General features: G+C 43.2%; 1 protein-coding gene across 1 annotated transcript in view; it reads left to right on the top strand.

Annotated features, from left to right (window-relative positions):
• Nucleotides 1–766: 766 nt before the first annotated feature.
• The window catches only part of RAP2A (RAP2A, member of RAS oncogene family), a 31,944-nt gene continuing 14,128 nt past the window's right edge, over nucleotides 767–18,582 (top strand). Inside the window, exon 1 of the mRNA XM_037528771.2 lies at nucleotides 767–1,114. Coding sequence (XP_037384668.1) covers nucleotides 801–1,114 — 314 coding nt within the window. The 5' untranslated portion in view covers nucleotides 767–800. The remainder of the gene's footprint in view (nucleotides 1,115–18,582) is intronic.

Raw genomic sequence — 18,582 nt, 5'->3', positions numbered from 1 at the left:
GCGTGGGAACGGGCAGAGCGGGGCTGCGGCGGGGCCGGGGGGCGGGGCCAGGCCGACGTCGTCAGGCGGCGCCGGCGGGTCCTGCCGCCGCTCCCTCAGGGCCAGGCGCGTGAAGCCGAGCTACTGCTCGTCGTCGACCCAAAGTAAAACCAAAGCCCTCAGGAGGGCGAGGGCGCTCCCTCCGCGGCCCCTCCGATCCTCACCCTCCCCGCCTCAGCCTCAGGCCCGAGGCCGCTGCGTCCCCTCACATCGCTTCCGCCCAACCCCGCCTCGGGCTTCTCGGCGGAACGCGGCTCCCGTCTCGGGCCGCCGCGCGGCGCATGCTCGCTGCGCAGGCCCCGGGATTCGACGGCGCGCGCGGCGCGGGTGGGCGGGGCGCGGCCGGGGAGCCGGGCGCTGGCGGGTCGCCGCGCGGGCCGAGACTTCCGCGCGGCGCGGGGCCTCCCGGGAGCGCGCGCGTCTGTCGCCTAGGCGACGCCGGCGGGGGCGGGGCCGAGCGGCGGGGCCCCGCCCCCGGCGGCCGCGCCCCGCCCCGGCAGTGCTGCGGCGGGCGCTCGGGCGCGCGCTCGGGCGGGGGGGGCGCGAGGGGCGGGGCGGGGCGGGGCGGGCGGCACTGCGGGCCGCGGCGGCGGCTCGGGCGGCTCGGAGGCTCCGGCGCCGGGCGCTCCCGCTCGCCCTCCGTCCGCGCCGGCCCGCGGGGCCCCTGCGCGGGGCCGCTGTCCTCCGCGGCGCCGGGGCGCGCGGGCGCGGGGGCGCGGGGCGCGGGTCTATGTCGCGGGCGGCGGCGGCCGGCGGGGACGATGCGCGAGTACAAAGTGGTGGTGCTGGGCTCGGGCGGGGTCGGCAAGTCCGCCCTGACCGTGCAGTTCGTGACCGGCACGTTCATCGAGAAGTACGACCCCACGATCGAGGACTTCTACCGCAAGGAGATCGAGGTGGACTCGTCGCCGTCGGTGCTGGAGATCCTGGACACGGCGGGCACCGAGCAGTTCGCGTCCATGCGGGACCTGTACATCAAGAACGGCCAGGGCTTCATCCTGGTGTACAGCCTGGTCAACCAGCAGAGCTTCCAGGACATCAAGCCCATGCGGGACCAGATCATCCGCGTCAAGCGGTGAGGCGGGGCGCGGGGGCCGGGGCGCGGGGGGCGCGCGGGGGGCGCGGGCGCGGCCGGGTCTGGGGGCGAGGCCGGGCCCCCCCGCCCGCGCCCCCCGCCGCGCCCCCGGGGCGCCCAGGGGGGCGCTTTGTTCCGCGCCGCACCTTGGGCACCCCCGGAGCTGGGGCGCAGCCCTTTGTCTCGCGGAGGGTCTCGGGGCGCCGGCGCGGAGCCCCCCGAGGAACAAAGTTTCAAACTTGCGGCGGGGGCCGGCGGGCGGGGGGGCGCCCCCTGGGCCGCCCGAGCCGCGCGGAGACGGGGAGTCCGGGGGGCGCCGCCCTCGTGCCTGCGCCGCGCCCGGCGCCCTGCAGAGACGGGCTCCCGGGGGCGGGGGGTTTGGGGGGCTTTAGGGACAGATCGTCAGGTTCTGGGAGACGCCACCGCGGCCCGAGGGGGCTGGGAAGGGTGGGAGCGGGTGGAGGCGCTGCCGGCGATGCCGCTCACATGAAAAAAGGAGGCTCTGGTTTTTTTCAAATCTTGCGGGGTGCTGGGGGGCACCCCGGGGAAAAGGCATTCATGGACACCAGACAAGTTTCCCCAGAGGTGTGGCTCGGGTGTCAGCCCACGTAAACTCGATGCAGAGAAGCTCGCTCTGGGTAGAAACTCTTTTCTATAATATGCCTTTTGGAAATCGGCCTTCAATGGCTTAAAATGTTTGTTTGCTCCAAAATTGACTCTTTTCCCAGTGACTTCGGGCAGCAAAGGTGCAGGGGTCTCCCAGGGGTCTCTCAGTTGAAAGTTTTCAGCCAAGTTTCCTAATTACTGTTTCATCAGGCATTGCTGTTTTCTCTGGTTCCTCTTAATTGTGGCTCATAATTTTGATGAAGTGTCATTTTCTTCTTCCTGTCGACTCCTGTCCATGATCCTCACGTGGGAGGCGGTACTGAAAGGTGGTTGTCCACGCCATGGAGACACAATCGCAGTGTAGGTCAGTGGGAGGCTACTCCTTGCGGGAAGAGCACATGTACTCAAGGGCTTGCAGAAGCTCCCCGCAAGTGGTGTATTTTTAATGCAACATGGGACGTCAAAAGGGAGGGCCTCTCTCCCTACCTCACCCCCAAATATTCACTTTAATAGCAACCTCGTATGTTATTGCTTCCATCATGGTTCAGGCTAGAGGCAATGAGTATTTTCATGGTCTCTCTCACAGTTCTGAGATCTGTGAAGCCGCTGGCTTTTTCTTCCCCAATCTCAATTTCTTAAAGATGACAAATGATCAAGTTTGGTGTTTTAAATGTGTCTATGAAATTTAAAGGGGATTTAAGTGACTCAAATCCTTCATTACTACTTCCCTCTTCCTCCATAATACTGGAAAACCAACCAACCCAGGTGTAGAACAGGACACGTCAGTGTCTTGTCACTTGTCAGCCTACATATACACCAAATAGTAAAGGAAATGCCCCACCTTTCACATTTAATTATGTACATCTGATACCTGCAGTGATAAAGTCACATATCCAGGGCAAACTCTTGACACAAGCCAAGGGTCAGAATATGGCACCATCTCACTGGATAGTATAGGCCATGTGAGTTAGTGCAGATTACTAATAATGCCGTAGTCTGAACTTCATGTATTGGAACAACTTATTTGTTTGCACTGAGATCCAGAGGGGGGGAAAAAAGTTAAGCGTTTACTTCCCCAGTTGTGACTCACTCATCTCAGTTCTTACTGTAAAAAGACCTTGATCAGCAAAAGAGTTTGTAAATTTTTTGCACCAGAATTCAGCCAGTTGGGCACTTCTGTGTCTTGATATTTTATACCTCACCCTGACTTCATGATGTGACCTTCTAGCCTCTGGCATATGATAAATAACTTACATGGAAAGAAAGAGCATCTGTAGGTAATATGTAGATAATACTTTAAATAAAGCATATATTATGCTAATGCAGGGATCCAGTGTGTGAGTTTTTTTTAACTCCTCCCTCTTAAAGGGAATAAAACATGATTTTCAAATGAGGGAATTTTCTGTTTCTTGCTGTCAATTTTTAAATTAACTAGTTGCTATAGGGAATATTCTTCACTGATTGTCCCCTCCCCTCTGGCTGCCTGCTGCCTTATATATTATATACAGCAGTTGTTGACAGTATTTACTATCACCATAGTGCACATGATGTAAGTGAAGTACAGAGAGTTTGGTATCTTGCCCAAAACCGTCATGGAGGGATAAGATATTTAAAGCAAGACCTGTGTGAATCCATGCACTTACTTTTTTCTACATCTGGCTTTCTCTCAGCTTGGTTTTTCCTGGCAAATAGCTGGCCTTTGCTTTAAGGCAGCATACTAATACAATGTGAGCTACAAGTATAAATTTCATATTTTATAGTAGCTGACTCTTAAACTAGGTAACATTCATTTTAATAATGCATGTGATTGTCATTTCAGCATGTAATTAATTTTTAAAAATTATTGAGACATGTTAATTTGTTTTTCATACTAAGTTTTCAGCGCCTGGCATGCAATTTATACTTAAGGCACAGTGCGTCTCACTTTAGACTAGCCACATTTCAAATGTTCAGTAGCCAGTTGTCTTCCCTAGACTGACAGCACATGACTAAGGTGCATGTGTTTGGGGTAAATGCTTCTCTAAACCTCAGTTTCCTTGTCTGTGAAATAGAGTATAGCATGCACCTCTCAAGCTTCGTTAGGATTCAATGAGATCATCTATTTTAAGATTGCCTGGCACAATATCTTGAGCACAGAAATTGCTCAAAAAAATTCTACCTATCCTTTTATTCATAATAAATCTGTCACCCTACCTGCCTTACATTTTCCTTGCTATAAATGCAATTTTGGAGGAAATGCATTTGTGATTGCATTTTTTTTTTTTCTATTTCATTACTTCGTAAAGGCAAGATACCACTAAAACAACCCTTGGAAAAATTGTGCTGGTTGTCTCTGAAAATATTTTCCTACTAAAGATATATGGAAAGAGGCAGGAGAATGCACATGGAAGTTTAGCGCTAATGCGTGGCTAGACAGCGAGATGGAGATTTTCATTGGATTGTAATTGTGTGGAACCGTCACTTTTACAAAATACTTGAGACCTGTACTCACTCCCCTTAGTGTTTATAGGTGCACACATGTCCATGCACAGTTGTAATCGCCTGTCAAAGCCCAGTGGACCCACCAAAGATGGCTGTATGTAGCAATTCATGTGCTTGCTTTGAAAACTTGACTTTGGAGGAGATCACATGTCCAAGGAAGAATGATAGGAATATAGAAAATGTTTCAGTTGAAATAAGACTAGAATTCTGATCCCATAACTGCTTCTTTCACCCCTCCCAGGGTAAACCGTGTCCTGACTTGAAATATCTTGGCAAAACTATCCAGGGCCCTATTGTTCTTAGGTTAAAGCCCAGAAATCTTCAACATTACCTTCCAGGGCCTAGTGTGCTCTGGCCCTCCCTCCCTGCCTTGCCACCCCCTCTTCCCCCCACCCATTGGATTCCAGCATCCAGACCCTTCTTGAATTCCTTGGAAGGGCCTTCCTAGGCTGGAAATCACCTCCTTTTTGCAGAGTAAATGGCCACCACAAAGATATCCCCCTCAGGGAAGCCTCCCTCTTCTCAACCTAAATTCATGCCTTCCTGTGTTCCCACACTAGATTAACTTTATGCCTCAACCAGGAATATTTCAGACATCACTGGCCCCCTGTACTTCCCCTTTCTTGTAGTGCTCAGCGAAGTTTGTGTAATAATGGACATGCACTCGCTCTTTCTCACCAGCTCTAACCCCATGTGTCTAGACAGCTCCTGGGACAAAGGAAGCAATTAAGAAAAATATATTGAAAAATAAAAAAACAACTAGTGTCCAGAAAGAACAGTACTTTTAATTCCCCTGGCTTTGGTTTCCCCAGACATTTTAATTTCATAGATGGAAGGGGGGAGCTTCAAAGCTCACTTTGCAGATGGAGTAGTAGTAGATGATCTGCCTTCAGCTCTAACATTCTGTGAGAGTGCGTCTGTCTAGTCATGGTGACCCGGGAAGAGACGAAGTTTACTAGGAACCTGAAAGACTCAAGGAGCAGGCTGCCTTGTGGATGGAGGAAATGACACAGACATGCAGAGAATATGCTTGTTGGGGGCCTCCCCTGGTGGTGCAGCGGTTGAGCACTAGATTGCAAAGCTACCCACAGCCTTTGCAGCTCTGGTTCGATCCCCGGCCACCGATGAGGGCCCCACATGGCACACAGACCTCTCCTGCCGCCCGCTGCTCCCCTCAGCAGTGTACTGCATCTGTCTGCCTGTTCTGTTCCCTGCTCTGGCTCTGGTGAATTCTCTCACCCTCTCGTACTTCTGACTGTACCCAGTGCTTGTATTAATAAATAAATAAATATTTTAAAAAAAGAAAAAAGAAAAAAAAAAGAACATGCTTGGTTATTAAATAGACCAGGTTGGGTGAACTAGGAATTCATTTAGAAGTGTGAGAGGATGTAAATACAAAGCTGAATTACGGAGGGTTAAAAGACTTGATGGTGTAGTCAAGGACCATGATCAAAATTGTTAGAGACATAGCAGTGTGGAGTAGTATGACAAGTGGCTTGGTAGCCATAGACCAGAGGAAGGAAGGCTTGTGAAATATTGTGACAATCTATTTCTATGTGAAGTTGAAAGAGTTCACATTAGCAGGGTAGAAACAGAAGGAATGGATGCAAATAATTTTGTAAAGAATAAATTACACAAACGTAGTGGGAGAGCGGAAGGGTCAGATATATCCTTGACATTTTTGAACATGAATGAACAGGATTGTAGAAGAACGGCTGGAGATTATTTCCCTTTTGGAAGCGGTGCTCATCCAGATAGAAGAACCTAATAAGTAATTAGGATATTTGAATAAAGCCTGAAAGGTCCATTTATATATGAATACAGTCAAGATCATCTGCTTAGTTCAGATTGGGAGAGTGCATGAAACCTACTGGGTTGGTATAAAGAGAAATGAGTGACTATGGCCAGTGATAGAATTTGAGATTGCCTTAGTGTAGACGGCATGGGGCATTTTAAGATTGGTTGATTTGTGCTACCCAAAGTAAGTTACTATTTTATTATCATTATTATTGTGATTAATATTTCTATATAATTTAAAAATCCTGATGGTATGTTCTTCTTCTTACAATAAGTAGCCATAGACACCTACTCTGAAAGCCAGGCAGATTGTTAGTTGCCACACATAGATCTCTGCCCTGTGGTCAGTGGCTGCTGGGGCACCCCAGGTAAGTGGAACTTCTGGCGCTGCCACCAGCCCTACTACTTCCCCACACCTCTTGTTACCTCCATAACCAAAACTGTCATCCAAAGATCCAAAGCTCGGCCTCCAAGGTACAGAGCCTAAAACCATGGGTCACTTTTGTAAGCCAGAGTGTTTTCCTGAGAGGGGAACTTGTTTTTGCTGCCGGTAAAATTAGAACCTTGCAATATAGTGGTTTCCTTTTTGCCATCCCACCATTGGAATTTTTTTAAGTACACTTTGCAGACAGAGTAGATGATCTCTCTTCAGCTGGAACTTTCTGTGAAGGCTTCTGTCTAGTTGGTACTACAAGGGACGGGGCAACATTTACTGTGAACCTTAAAGAATCAGCAGCCCGTGACCTGCCCAATCTCGTCGAGATTTGATGATGATTATAGCAACAAAATCTGTAATCAGGAATCATGATGATTGGTTTTTTTTTTTTAAAGAGGGAGGGGATAAAAATAATTTAGATAGCCAACCAAGCATTCTGCCCCACACAGATATAAGATACCAACTGTCCCTACATAGTGATAAATCTTCTGACAAGAACAAATGGATGATTTGACTGATGACTGGACACTGAGTGAGAAACACTCTGGCCTCCGGCAACTGGATCACACTGACTTTCTGCCTCTCACTTAGGAAAAAGTCAGATAATTGCTAGAGAAGCATTAGGCAGGACAAAAAGGAGCTAATAAAATGTCTCCGGAGGATGCAACCAATAGAAAGCCTACAAAATTGGAATCTTTTCATTTGCTGATGTTTTCTAGCAGTGACTTCACTTGGGTGTGCCGTGTCCTCAGCGGTGCCCCGTGGCTCATTAAAATGCACATTTTTATCATAAGTCCAAGCATACAACCTGTGCATACAACCTGTACACCATCCTTCAGGGGTGATTTTTATATCACAGTGTTTCTCTTCACCTTCTTATTGAACCTGAAACCCCCCCCCCCCGGGGACCGTGTGCACCCACTCTCTCTAGCTTTCCTTTGCTCATGGTTCAGCTATCCCTGGTGATCTGTTGCTCTCCTGATGCTTTCCTTACAGACTTTAATTTTTCTGGTCTCTGGTCTCAAAAGATTATAAGCACTCTAAACTTTCTTTGGAGATATGTGTGAGTTTAAATATAGTAGACTTTCAAATGAGAGAAAATGGATGGAGAGCATAGTTACAAAAGTAAAAATGTAGAGGTAGTATTTCTCTTGGAAAGGCACTGTGTAATTTTTATGGCATGCAGAAATAGCTCATTTATGTGCCTTTTTTATATATGCTGCTTTGATAGTTGTGGTTCATTATATTTAAAATTATTCTTAGTCTAACAGAAAGTTAATTTTTTTAAATATCCGTTTATGCTGACCTGATCAAACTGAGCCTTTTAGTAGACTGCTATCAATAATTTCAGTGCTGTGGTTTTAGATATTATAGTTCAGTAAAGTATAGAAGTAAAATATTGGTCAAGTTTAAAGATTATCAAAATATCGAAAAGTAGCATATTTTAAGTTGCTCATACCTAGCATGGTATTTATTGAGTACTTTTAAATACATCTAACCTTATACTGCGAAAGATTGAAACCTCTTTGGAACTGTCAGGCCTAATGTTCCAGGTATTTCATCTTTTATTCTTGTATGAAAACTAATAAAAACCAAAAACCTACGTTAACTTGATTTTTAATAAATTTCAGTTAAAGTTAAGATTCACTGCTATGAAATGATATTTTTTTAAACCATGAGTCAGGATAAGATTATGGAGTGTCTCGATCAAATATCACTAGCATATGGTCTTGAAGTCATGTTTTGTGAAGTTTAGTGAAAAAGAAACATTAGCGTTCTTTGGAAGTTTGCTGAAGGTTGTAAATGGACTTAGTATGTATTGCTGAAAACTGTCTGGATAAGCTATTCGAAATATATTACAGCCTGTAAATTAAGCATGTTATTTCTCATAACACATGATGTTTTGATAGGGTATATATTGCAAAATGATGATTACAATAAGTTTAGTTAACATCCATTACCACACAGTTTTGTGATGAGCACTTTTAAGGTTTACTGCTCTCTTAGCATACACATTACAGTATTGTCACTAAGTCACTAAGCTGTACGTGACACCCCGGAACTTCTTTATCTTACCTTTTGACAACCTTCACCCATCTTGGGAACGCATGTACATGTGCAAATGCGTGTGCATGCATGAACACACACCCACACATTCACCTCTGGCAACCACCAATCTGTTCTATCTGTGAGTTCAAGGTTTTCTTTGTTTGCTTGGTCTGTTTTTTGCCTTTCTCTGTCTGTCTTATTTCACTCAGTATAATGTCCATCATGTTGTTACAAATGCCAAGATTTCCTTCTTTTTTATCATTGAATAATAATCCCTTAAATTGAGTGTGTATGGTCCACGCCCATACATACCACATTTTCTTTATTCATTCATCCATTGATGGACACATAAGTCCACACATGTGGACACAATGGACACACATGTAACCACACATACAGATAATGCTGCAATGAACTTAGGACTATAGCTATCTCTTCAAAATTGTCATTTTGCTTTCTTCAGATAAATATAAAAAATGGAATTGCTGGATCATATGGCACTTCTTTACTTTTAATTTTTTGAGGAACTGCCATACTAGTTCCTATAGTGGCTGCTTCAATTTACATTCTCCATATCATCACTAACGCTTGTTATTTCTTTCCTTTTTGATACTAGTCACTCTGAGAGGCGTGCAGTAATAACTCATTGTGCTTTTATTTTGCATTTCCCATGTAAGCACCTTTTCACATACCTGTTGGCTATTTGTATACATTTTTGCGGGGGGGAGGGGGAATATCTATTCAAATCCTCTGCCAATTTTTCAGATTGTTTAATATTTTTTCTTTTGAGTTATATGAGTTCCTTGCATATTTTAGGTAGTAACCCCTTACTAGATACACAATTTGCAAACATTTTCTTCTACTCTGTAAATTGCCTTTTCATTTTATTGAGGACTTCCTATGCTCTACAGAAGCTTCTAAGCTGTAATCCCTCTTGTTTATTTTTGCTTATGTTGCCTTTGTTTTTGGTATCAAATTCCAACAAAATCATTGTCAAGATTAATGTCAAACAACTTTACCCACAAATTTTTCTTCTAGGTATTTTAAGATTTCAAGTCTCAAATTTAAGTCTTTAATCAATTTTGAGTTGATTTTTGTGGATGGTATAAAATAATGTCCAGTTTCATTCTTTTGCGTGTGCCTGTTCAATTTTGCTCACACCATTTATTGAAGAGATATTCTGTTTCCCATTATATATTTTTGTCTCCTTTGTTATAAGCTAGTTGACCATATGTGAATAGGTTTATTTCTGGGTTCTTCATTCTGTTCCTTTGACCAATATGTCTGTTTTGTTTTTATTATTACCACCCTGTTTTCTTTACTGTAGCTTTGGAATATAGCTTGAAAGAGCAAGTGAGCCATCTCCACCTTTCTTCTTTCACAAGATTGCTTTGGCTTCTAGGAGTCTGTACACATTTTAGGATTGTTTGTTCTATTTCTCTGGAAAAAAAAAATGCCATTTGGAAGTTTGGTAGAAATTATATTGAATCTGTAGATTGTTTTGGTCAGTATGGATATTTTAGCAATATTTCTTCCATTTGTGAGCACAGAATATCTTTCTGTTTATGTGTGACTTTGCTATTTCATCAATCTTTAAATTTTTGTTTTCTATATTGGAAACAGTAACACACCTCTTTGACTCCTTTTGTTTTTCACTCAGCATGGCTTTCTCATTTTCTTAACCATGGCCTTCAGTAAGAAATACATTCTGTGTTGTGATACAGTGTGCAAGTACTTAGAAGTGAAAGCAGTTTCATGAAACAATATATACACTTGCTATGTTGCTGGATTTCACATATTTTCTATTGTTTTAAATTTTATTTCATTATTTGTTCCTCTTGATCCACTAAGTTGACAGCACATACAACTTGAAAACTGCTATCCTAACACATTTTACTCAAAGGAAACCAAATGGAACTTTCTCTTGAGTAGTTTGAAACAATTTTATCTTCCTGATTTTCCAGTTTCCAAAGAGTCTATATAAATGCTACAAAAATGAAATATTTTAACATGAATTAGTAAACGCTGCCTCTGTTAGAGAGCTAGGTAACATTCAGTCACTAAACAAAAGGACACATAAAGTGTGCCCTTGAGGAAGCACAAGTTGCTGTTATCCATATTAAACACATGAGAACATATTTCATGTGTAATTTGCCCATTCTGGTAAGGCAGGAGCTTTATCTTGCTTTGTGAAGACAGAACTGAGCAAGGGCTGTTTTAGTCGAGTTCAGACTAGAATACATGATCCATTAGTTACAACAACTACCCATTACAACAGGTTGCTGAAAAGGCTTGGAAAATGGATCTTTATTAGAGGTTTGCTGCATCTGTCTGGGATAATACTGAGTCAGCTGGCCCTTTAAAACAGTAAAAATAAATAAAGATGACCAAAATAATAATAGATGTCTTAAAATTAGTAATATGACACAAGAGAAGCATTTAGGAGTGTTGTGTCTCATGCTTTCCTAGGAGCTACCTTTTAAAAATGAAGAATTCAAGTGTGGAAAGCCTATATTGTATTACTAATTCAGTACATTATTTTTATTTTCTTCTTCACGAGGTGTTTTTGTAGTTTTCCGTAAATGAAATTTTAAGAATATTCGTCTCTGTCTAAATGGAGGATTTTGCTTTGCATTCTAAATACATTTATCCATAGTTTTCCAATGAACAAAAATATTATGTATATTACAAGTGCTCTAATGCAATATTTTATTTTCTTGTACATGCCAAACTAAGCTTGTCATCTATGAAGTCAGCATTAATCTGGTTAAAGCTGAGGGCTAGTACTTCTATAACTGTGCAAGTGAACATGCTCTACATCTCAATCCCATCTGTAATATGGGTTTAATAAAATACTGAGGTGATGAATGCAAAGTGTTTCTTTACATAACTCTTAAATAGCAATAATGAAGCTTCACCCAAAATCTCTGAAATTGGAAAGAAACACAAGCATTTGTTTGACTTTATAAGATGGTAGGGTATATTGCCTCATGATTGCTTCAGAATTAGCCCGATTGCCTTACCATATCTAGAAGGGTCACATCATGATCTGGTGTCACATGTCCATGCTCCCCTTGCTTGCTCCGCTCTGTCTGGAGCTCGAGGGCGGTAGGTCAAAGAACTTAGATACTCACCCGAGTTCTTTGCACCTTTGCCTTCCCCTAAAACCTTCCCCCCAAATCTGCCAGCATAAGTATGTTTTTGTGACTTAGAAACAATTGTGATGCTTTTAATGCATATATTTTAAGTGTAAAAATACTTCATAAAAAGTGTTCAGGCATATATTATCTGTTAAATAACATTTTACTTTTTAAAAATAGATGATGCCAATACCGGATGGTCTCACTCATAGCAGGAATCTAGAAAACTTAAATAAGGGACCAGGAAAATGAATATAAGAAAGTGAAAATCAAAATCAACAAAAAAACTATGAACCAGAGACACTTTTTGGGGGTGGGGGGCGGGAGGGGAAGGATTGGGGTCAGAATGGGGCGTTTGCAATTGTATGGGGGAATATAAAAATAAAATTTAATATTTAAAAAAAAAATAATAAATAAATAAATAAGTAAATTAAAAAAAAAAAAAAATAGATGATGCCAAATAGACCACTTCACAAATGCCTAAAACTGTATGCAGTGAAGATTATTTTAATAGTCTTCGGTGTGTGTATGTGTTGACAGAACCTTTTAATAAACTTGATTCCAGAAGTTCTATCAGTCTTCCTATAAAACTCATCACTGCCGTTCAGATTCTCTGATTTAAACCACTTCATTTAAATAGCATTGCTGTGAGCATTATGCAAAATAAATATAAGATACTGTCTCCATCCTTCTGCTATGCCAAAATGTACTATAAGTGAATATATTTGACAGTGTTGAGTGAATTATAGAGAGACAGCAATACCTTTCTAAATACAATTTAAATTTCTAAGTTTCAAGTTATATTTCTATTAAAAAATTGCTTCTACTAGGCCATCTTCTCTAGGGAAATTTTCATGCATGCTGAAATATTATAGGTCAAAAATTTGCCTATAAGACTAATGTCAACCATATGTATTTACTTTATTGTATTTAGTACATTGGATCTTCCCTGGAAATGAAATCTTATTTTCTCTTTGCATTTGATTGTACAGAGGTTTAAGCAGTATTGTTTATTTTAGAAAGCATCAGAAAAGTAAACTGACCTGTGGAAAACTGAGAGAAAATAGATTAGCTGGTGCCCAGGGGAGATATTTGGGAGACTACTTTCAGAAACAGGTTTGATATCATGCATAGTCTAATTAGATTAAGAAATAAAGATTAAGCTTTATCTTCGTATTTTTTGTTCTTGGATTTAGCAAAACTGAAATTCCCGTTGACAGCATATGCAGAACCGTACGTACGATCCAAAATACAATTCCCCTCGCCCACGTGAGCCACTTTGGCTCTCATCGACACAGACTGTTTCCTGTTTCTGCTTTGTGAACCAACACCCCCAACAAACTTCAGCCGTCAGCAGCGTAGGTATTGTGAAGGAGTGGATAAGCAGCTCATTGTAAGACAAGTAGTTAAACATGTGCGCTGGCACATTTCATAAAAGCCAACTAGAAATGAAGATAAGTTTTCTTTATTTTTAAGGAGCAGGGGCTGAGAAAATAATTTTTCTAAAGCTTAATTCAGTTTATGTGTAAGACCAATGAGATAGACTGTTTTTCAATGTCTGGCGGTAAGAAGCAGTCAGGTTTGCACAAACTGTCCTTGCTCACCAGTGGCCAGCAGCCAGTGTAGGTGCTGTTACCTTTAGCCAGGGAGCGTAGAAGCAGCTGTTGCCTGGAGCCCTGTGCTGGCAGCACCCGCCTGCCGGGTGTGGGCTGAGAAGAGACAGTGCTGTGAGTCATGGATACACAGCCAGGAGCTGCCTGGTTACGGTCCACCCTACAAGTCAGTGCTTTAATTGCAGTAGGATGCCTCCCCAAGGCAGGTACCTCTTAAAAGGCTACTCTGGATGACAGAAAATGTTGATTCCCCAGGCCACCCTGAGCACATCATTAGTTTTATTGAAACAACTAACTTGCATCTTGACGGAAGAAGGGACTGTTTGGGGAGAGGAGATCTGTTCTGTTGTTCTTCTCAGCATGTCACGTTAAAAAAGGCCTGAAGCTTTGTAGGCCCGACTGTTGGGCTTCTATGCATTCCATGTATTTTGTGTGTGTGTAAGTACCTCTGCTTTGACAGATTCCCTATTGTCCAAAGGTGACTGTGTGTCTCTACCTGAGGCAGTTCAAGGTCAGGGCTGTTGATCTGGCATGTTCACTTATGGTGCCCCTCGCCACCTCAGAACTCGGTCTGCTTGGGCAGTCAACCACATGGTCATGCTAGACTCTTAAATTCCCCTATTATAGAGCCATAATAGTTGAAATCCACTGTTAGGTTTATTTTTGTGTTATCTAGTCTAGGTAAACAGTGTCTGTCTTTGACTCAGCCAACATCCTTTCATGCTACATTTGTTCATTTCAGTCAGTCCTCTGGAACTAGAAATTTTATCTTAATAGGTGATATCTTAAAGGTTCAGATAAAGCCAAACCTAAAAACCAGCCCTTGAGAACTGCCTGTAGAACTGAGGCCTCAGCAGGAGGGAGGAGGGTGAGCACAAAGGTCTCCCAAAATATAAACAACCATATAAATGAGCATTCTCTCAACATATTTTTAAAAATAAAGGAAAACAAAAGGTGACTTGTTTTTTTTTTTTTTTTTTAATTGAGCATGCTGGATTAAAGATGACCTCAGATCGTCTCTCACACATCTTCCATCAAAAAGTAGTATCTGTCTCACCTACCCTTGGATGTGGGCTGGCTTGTGACTACTCTGACCAATATGAATATGGCACAAGCACTACTAAGCCACTGTTAGGCCTCTGTCCTAATAGCTCAAAAAAATGAGCACCTTTTGCTCATGGATCCTGAGCTGCTCTGTAGGGAACTCAGCTGCCCCACTGGAGAACACAGGCAAAGGCCTGAGATTGCTGAAGGCCTCTGAGTGAGCCCAGTCAGTACCACGTGGAGCACAAGGCTCTCGCAGCTGCGTTCTGCCCACATTCCTGGTCCACATCATCAAGAAATACAGTAAGGTGGTTATTAAGCCATTCAATTTGGGGAGACTCTCTTTATGTGGCACAAAAACAATTTTTAGAGAAGCATGTTGAAAGTGTTAGACATTATTTTGATAAAAGAGTACTATAAATCCTTAGAATTTCTCTGTAAAGGGCTTTAAGAAACACCCTTACTGGGCCTCCCTGGTGGCGCAGGTGGTTGAGCGCAGCATTGTGAGGCTGTCCACAGCCTCTGCAGCACAGGTTTGATCCCGGCTGGCTGGGGAAATAACCCACATGGTGCGGCAGACCTCTCCTGTCTCACCCGCTGCTCCCCTCAGCAATGTATTTCGGTCGTCTGCCTGTTCTGTTCCCCGCTCTGTCTCTAGTGAATCATCTCACCCTCCAGCACATCTGGCCTGTGCCCTGGTTCTTGTATGCATAAATAAAGTAAATAAATCTTTTTAAAAAAGAAAGAAAGAAAGAAAAAGAAACACCTTAATGAAGGTTTGTGTTGGGCAAGTGACTGCATCTTCATTTACTCTTTTCAGAAGTGGTGAGGGGCAGCACCTGCCATCTATCCTCCCAGTTCATCTGCCCCATGTCATTTCACTGTTCCTGCCCACAGGTGACTAACTGCACGTGGAGTCACATTTTATTATAACATATGAAAGTTTAGTTTCAGCAGAAAATCTAAATATATATGTACAACCTTAGCAACTGCTTATAATAATAGTCTGCCCTGCCTCTTCCCCTTCACCCTGCCCACTGTGTGTCTTCCTTAGGGAAGTAGTCAGCTTGCACCATCTCAGTTATGTTAACAAAAGAAGCTTTTTCCATGTATACGGTGGTAATCTGCTGCTTCAATTCTGATTTCTAGCACCCAGCAACACGGGTACACCCAGTAAATTGTTGAATTTATGAAGATAAACCCCTTCAGGTCATTTCATTCTGCATTGTAACCACTTTCCTCCCAAATCTTTGAGATCTCTTATACCATGTTATCACCTTCTGCATTTCAACATCTAGGGCAAGACATGATAATGAATAAAAAATAAAGCATTCTAGATACCGATTCTGGTGACCATGCATGTTTGCCTGGTGCCTGCGACATTATCCCTGCTCAAAACACTATGGGCTCCGTGAGAAAACTGTTGTGTTAGAAGATCATCACTTCATTAGCTCATTCTGTTTTGTTTGCGTCGAAGTGTCTAGATTTGATTACAGCACTGGAGAGAAATAGAAAACATTCCTCGCCCTCACTGTCCTGGGGTCCCAGATGTAACTTCAGGGGTTCATGGACAGATGAGACTTTATCTCAGAACTCTTAATTGTGTACAGCTTTGTTCTGCTCTGTTTTCTTTTTCACTAACCCATGTTGTCTTAACAGGGCTTGAGAGCCATGGGTATATTGGTGACTTAACTTACAGCATTTGGAGTAAGTAGAGAAGCATGCTTCTATTTGGGGAAGAGGGCCAGTCATCAGCCTCTGCTGTCAGAATAGTTTCTGTCGTGTTCTTAAGTCTTTTCTTTAAGGAGTAACTGTCTTAAGACTTGGGCGGTTGGATTTGCTCATCCCTGCCCAAGGAATGAAATCTGGAGATGGGAGATGCAATACTAGGTAACGCAATTTTGTACATTTTTACAGCCATATCGGGGCAGGTAAGATTCTAGAAATGACTCAAAAGCAGATGGCCTGAGAGAACTTAGAAAAGGATAGTGAGCATTTCTGTAGTACTTTACGGTGACCACAGTCGTTCAGTAGGCACTTACCAGATGCTAGTTGTTATTAGTAAAGCCATCACCCTCATCTTCCTTAATAATACTTAACTGACATTAATATTTCTTTCAGGAAGCTGAGGCCCTATGACCCTGTGAATAGGTCATAGGGTCACATGACCTTTTCAAGGAAATATCTGGCACTTACTTCTCTGTCCTCTAGTTGCAAATCCAGTTTTCCTTCTAGTGCTCGCCATCTTGATTTTAGGCAGTGACCATATGCCACCACATATGAGGGGATGAGGAGAAGACTGTAAAAGCAATATTTTTTAAGATCATTATTATGCAAATAGCTTAAAGGGGTGAAAAATTGGAAGTGGAATCAATTAGGCTTGATAGCCCAGATCTGAGTTACTTTGTAAATGAAAGGCTTTTTGTAATGGGAATGAAAATAATGGGACAGAATTTCACACATCCAACAATTCTTGCTCTGCCCATCCCTTGTAATCAGGCCCTGCCAGGTCTGTCCTTACAGCCACTCATCCCAACCCTGGACACGCCTAGCAGCTATGAAGACTCGGTTATCACCCCTTCTCCCTTGCCCCCTCTGTAGTTTTTTGTAGCTCTAGCTTTACTTTGTTTTGGTTTGAATCCTGTCAAAGTATCTATAGTTCATGACTCCACTTTGGCCGCTGCTAGGCCCCATAATCTCTGCCAGTAATGATGGTTTCCAGCCCCTTCCCTCATTGTGCATTTTTTTGTTTTGCCTTTTCCATCTGTCCCCTGTTACTTCTCCTGGTTCAAATGAAAAACCCTTTTTAATAGACTTCACCAGTCTAATGTCAGTTGAACCAGTCAGTTACAACCTGTCATGTGTAATTGATGTACTCTCTTCCCTTGGGCTGTTTATTACTGGAGAGAAACACTGATTCCCTTGTTCTGATAACCTGAGTTGTCTAGAAAGCTAGATATGGAGATTTGGGTGTTTTCGTTTAGGGTTTTCCTTTTTTTAAGTTTATGTGTTTTATGATTTGGAAATTAATACTTTTAGTTCTTACTACTACATCAATAGAAAAATCTTTCAGGACAGATATCTTCTGTTCATAATTTTTAAGTTCCTAAAAACTTTCTAGATTGTTGTAGATTCACGTGCATTGTAAGAAATAATCTATTCCATGTATCTTTTTCCCAGTTTTCCTCAGTGTAACTACATCTTGCAAAACGGTAGTTGAGTATCACAACAGAATATTGACATGGAAGGCCTCCCTGGTGGTGCAAGGGGTTAGGCACCGAACTGTGAAGCTGTCCGCAGCCACTGCATCACAAGTTCGATCCCCGGCCGGCCAGGGAGAATGCCACGTGGCAAGGCAGATCTCCCCTGTCTCACCAGCTGCTTCCCTCAGCAGTGTATTTCCATCGATCTGCCTGTTCTGTTCCTACTCTGTCTCTGGTAGATCCTCTCACCCCCTGCATCTCTGGCCTGTGCCCCAGCTCTTGTATGCATAAATAAATAAATTTTTAAAAAATTATATTGACATTTATGGTCAAGATACAGAACATTCCCATCATTACACAATCCCTCTTGTTGCCCTTTTATGGCCCTAGCTACTTAGCCCCCAATGTCTACGTTCTACTTCCACCCCTGTCAACCATCAGTATTTTTTTTTTTTTTTTAAATAGAGGCATGCTTTATTTATTTATTTGTTTGTTTGTTTGTTTGGTTATACATGCACTGGGTACAGTCAGAAGCGCGGGAGGGTGAGAGAATTCACCAGAGCCAGAGTGGGGAGCAGAGCAGGCAGAAGGACCGAAGTACACTGCTGAGGGGAGCAGCGGGCGGCAGGAGAGGTCTGCGCGCCATGCGGGACCCTCCTCCGGTGGCCGGGGAGCAGCCAGGGATCGAACCGGCGCCGCAGAGGCCGCGGGCAGCTTCGCAACCCAGCGCTCAACCACTGCGCCACCGGGGAGGCCCAGTATGTTTTCTTTTTCTATAATTCTCTAGTTTCTAGAAGGTTTTATGTAGGTGAAATCATACAAGATGTAACCTTTTGAGATTGGTTCTTCTCAACTTAATTCCCTGGAGATTCATCCAAGGTGTTCCATGTCTCAATTGTTTATCCCTTTTTTTGCTGAGTACGCCTCCTGGCATGGATCAGGTAGTTTATTTAACCTTTCCCTTGTCAGAGGACATCTGGGTGGTTTCCTAGTTCTGACCATCATGGATAAAAGTGTCCTAAAGATCTGTATATAGGTCTTTGTGTGAGCATACGTCTTCATTTCTCGGGGATAAACTACCCAAGGTTGGAATTTCTCA

Source organism: Talpa occidentalis, unplaced genomic scaffold (genome assembly GCF_014898055.3).
Source record: "Talpa occidentalis isolate TD23 unplaced genomic scaffold, MPIMG_talOcc4v2.1 talOcc4.5, whole genome shotgun sequence".
Lineage (NCBI taxonomy): Eukaryota > Metazoa > Chordata > Mammalia > Eulipotyphla > Talpidae > Talpa > Talpa occidentalis.
The sequence above is the reverse complement of the archived record's forward strand: the minus strand, read 5'-3'. Positions and strand labels throughout refer to the sequence as shown.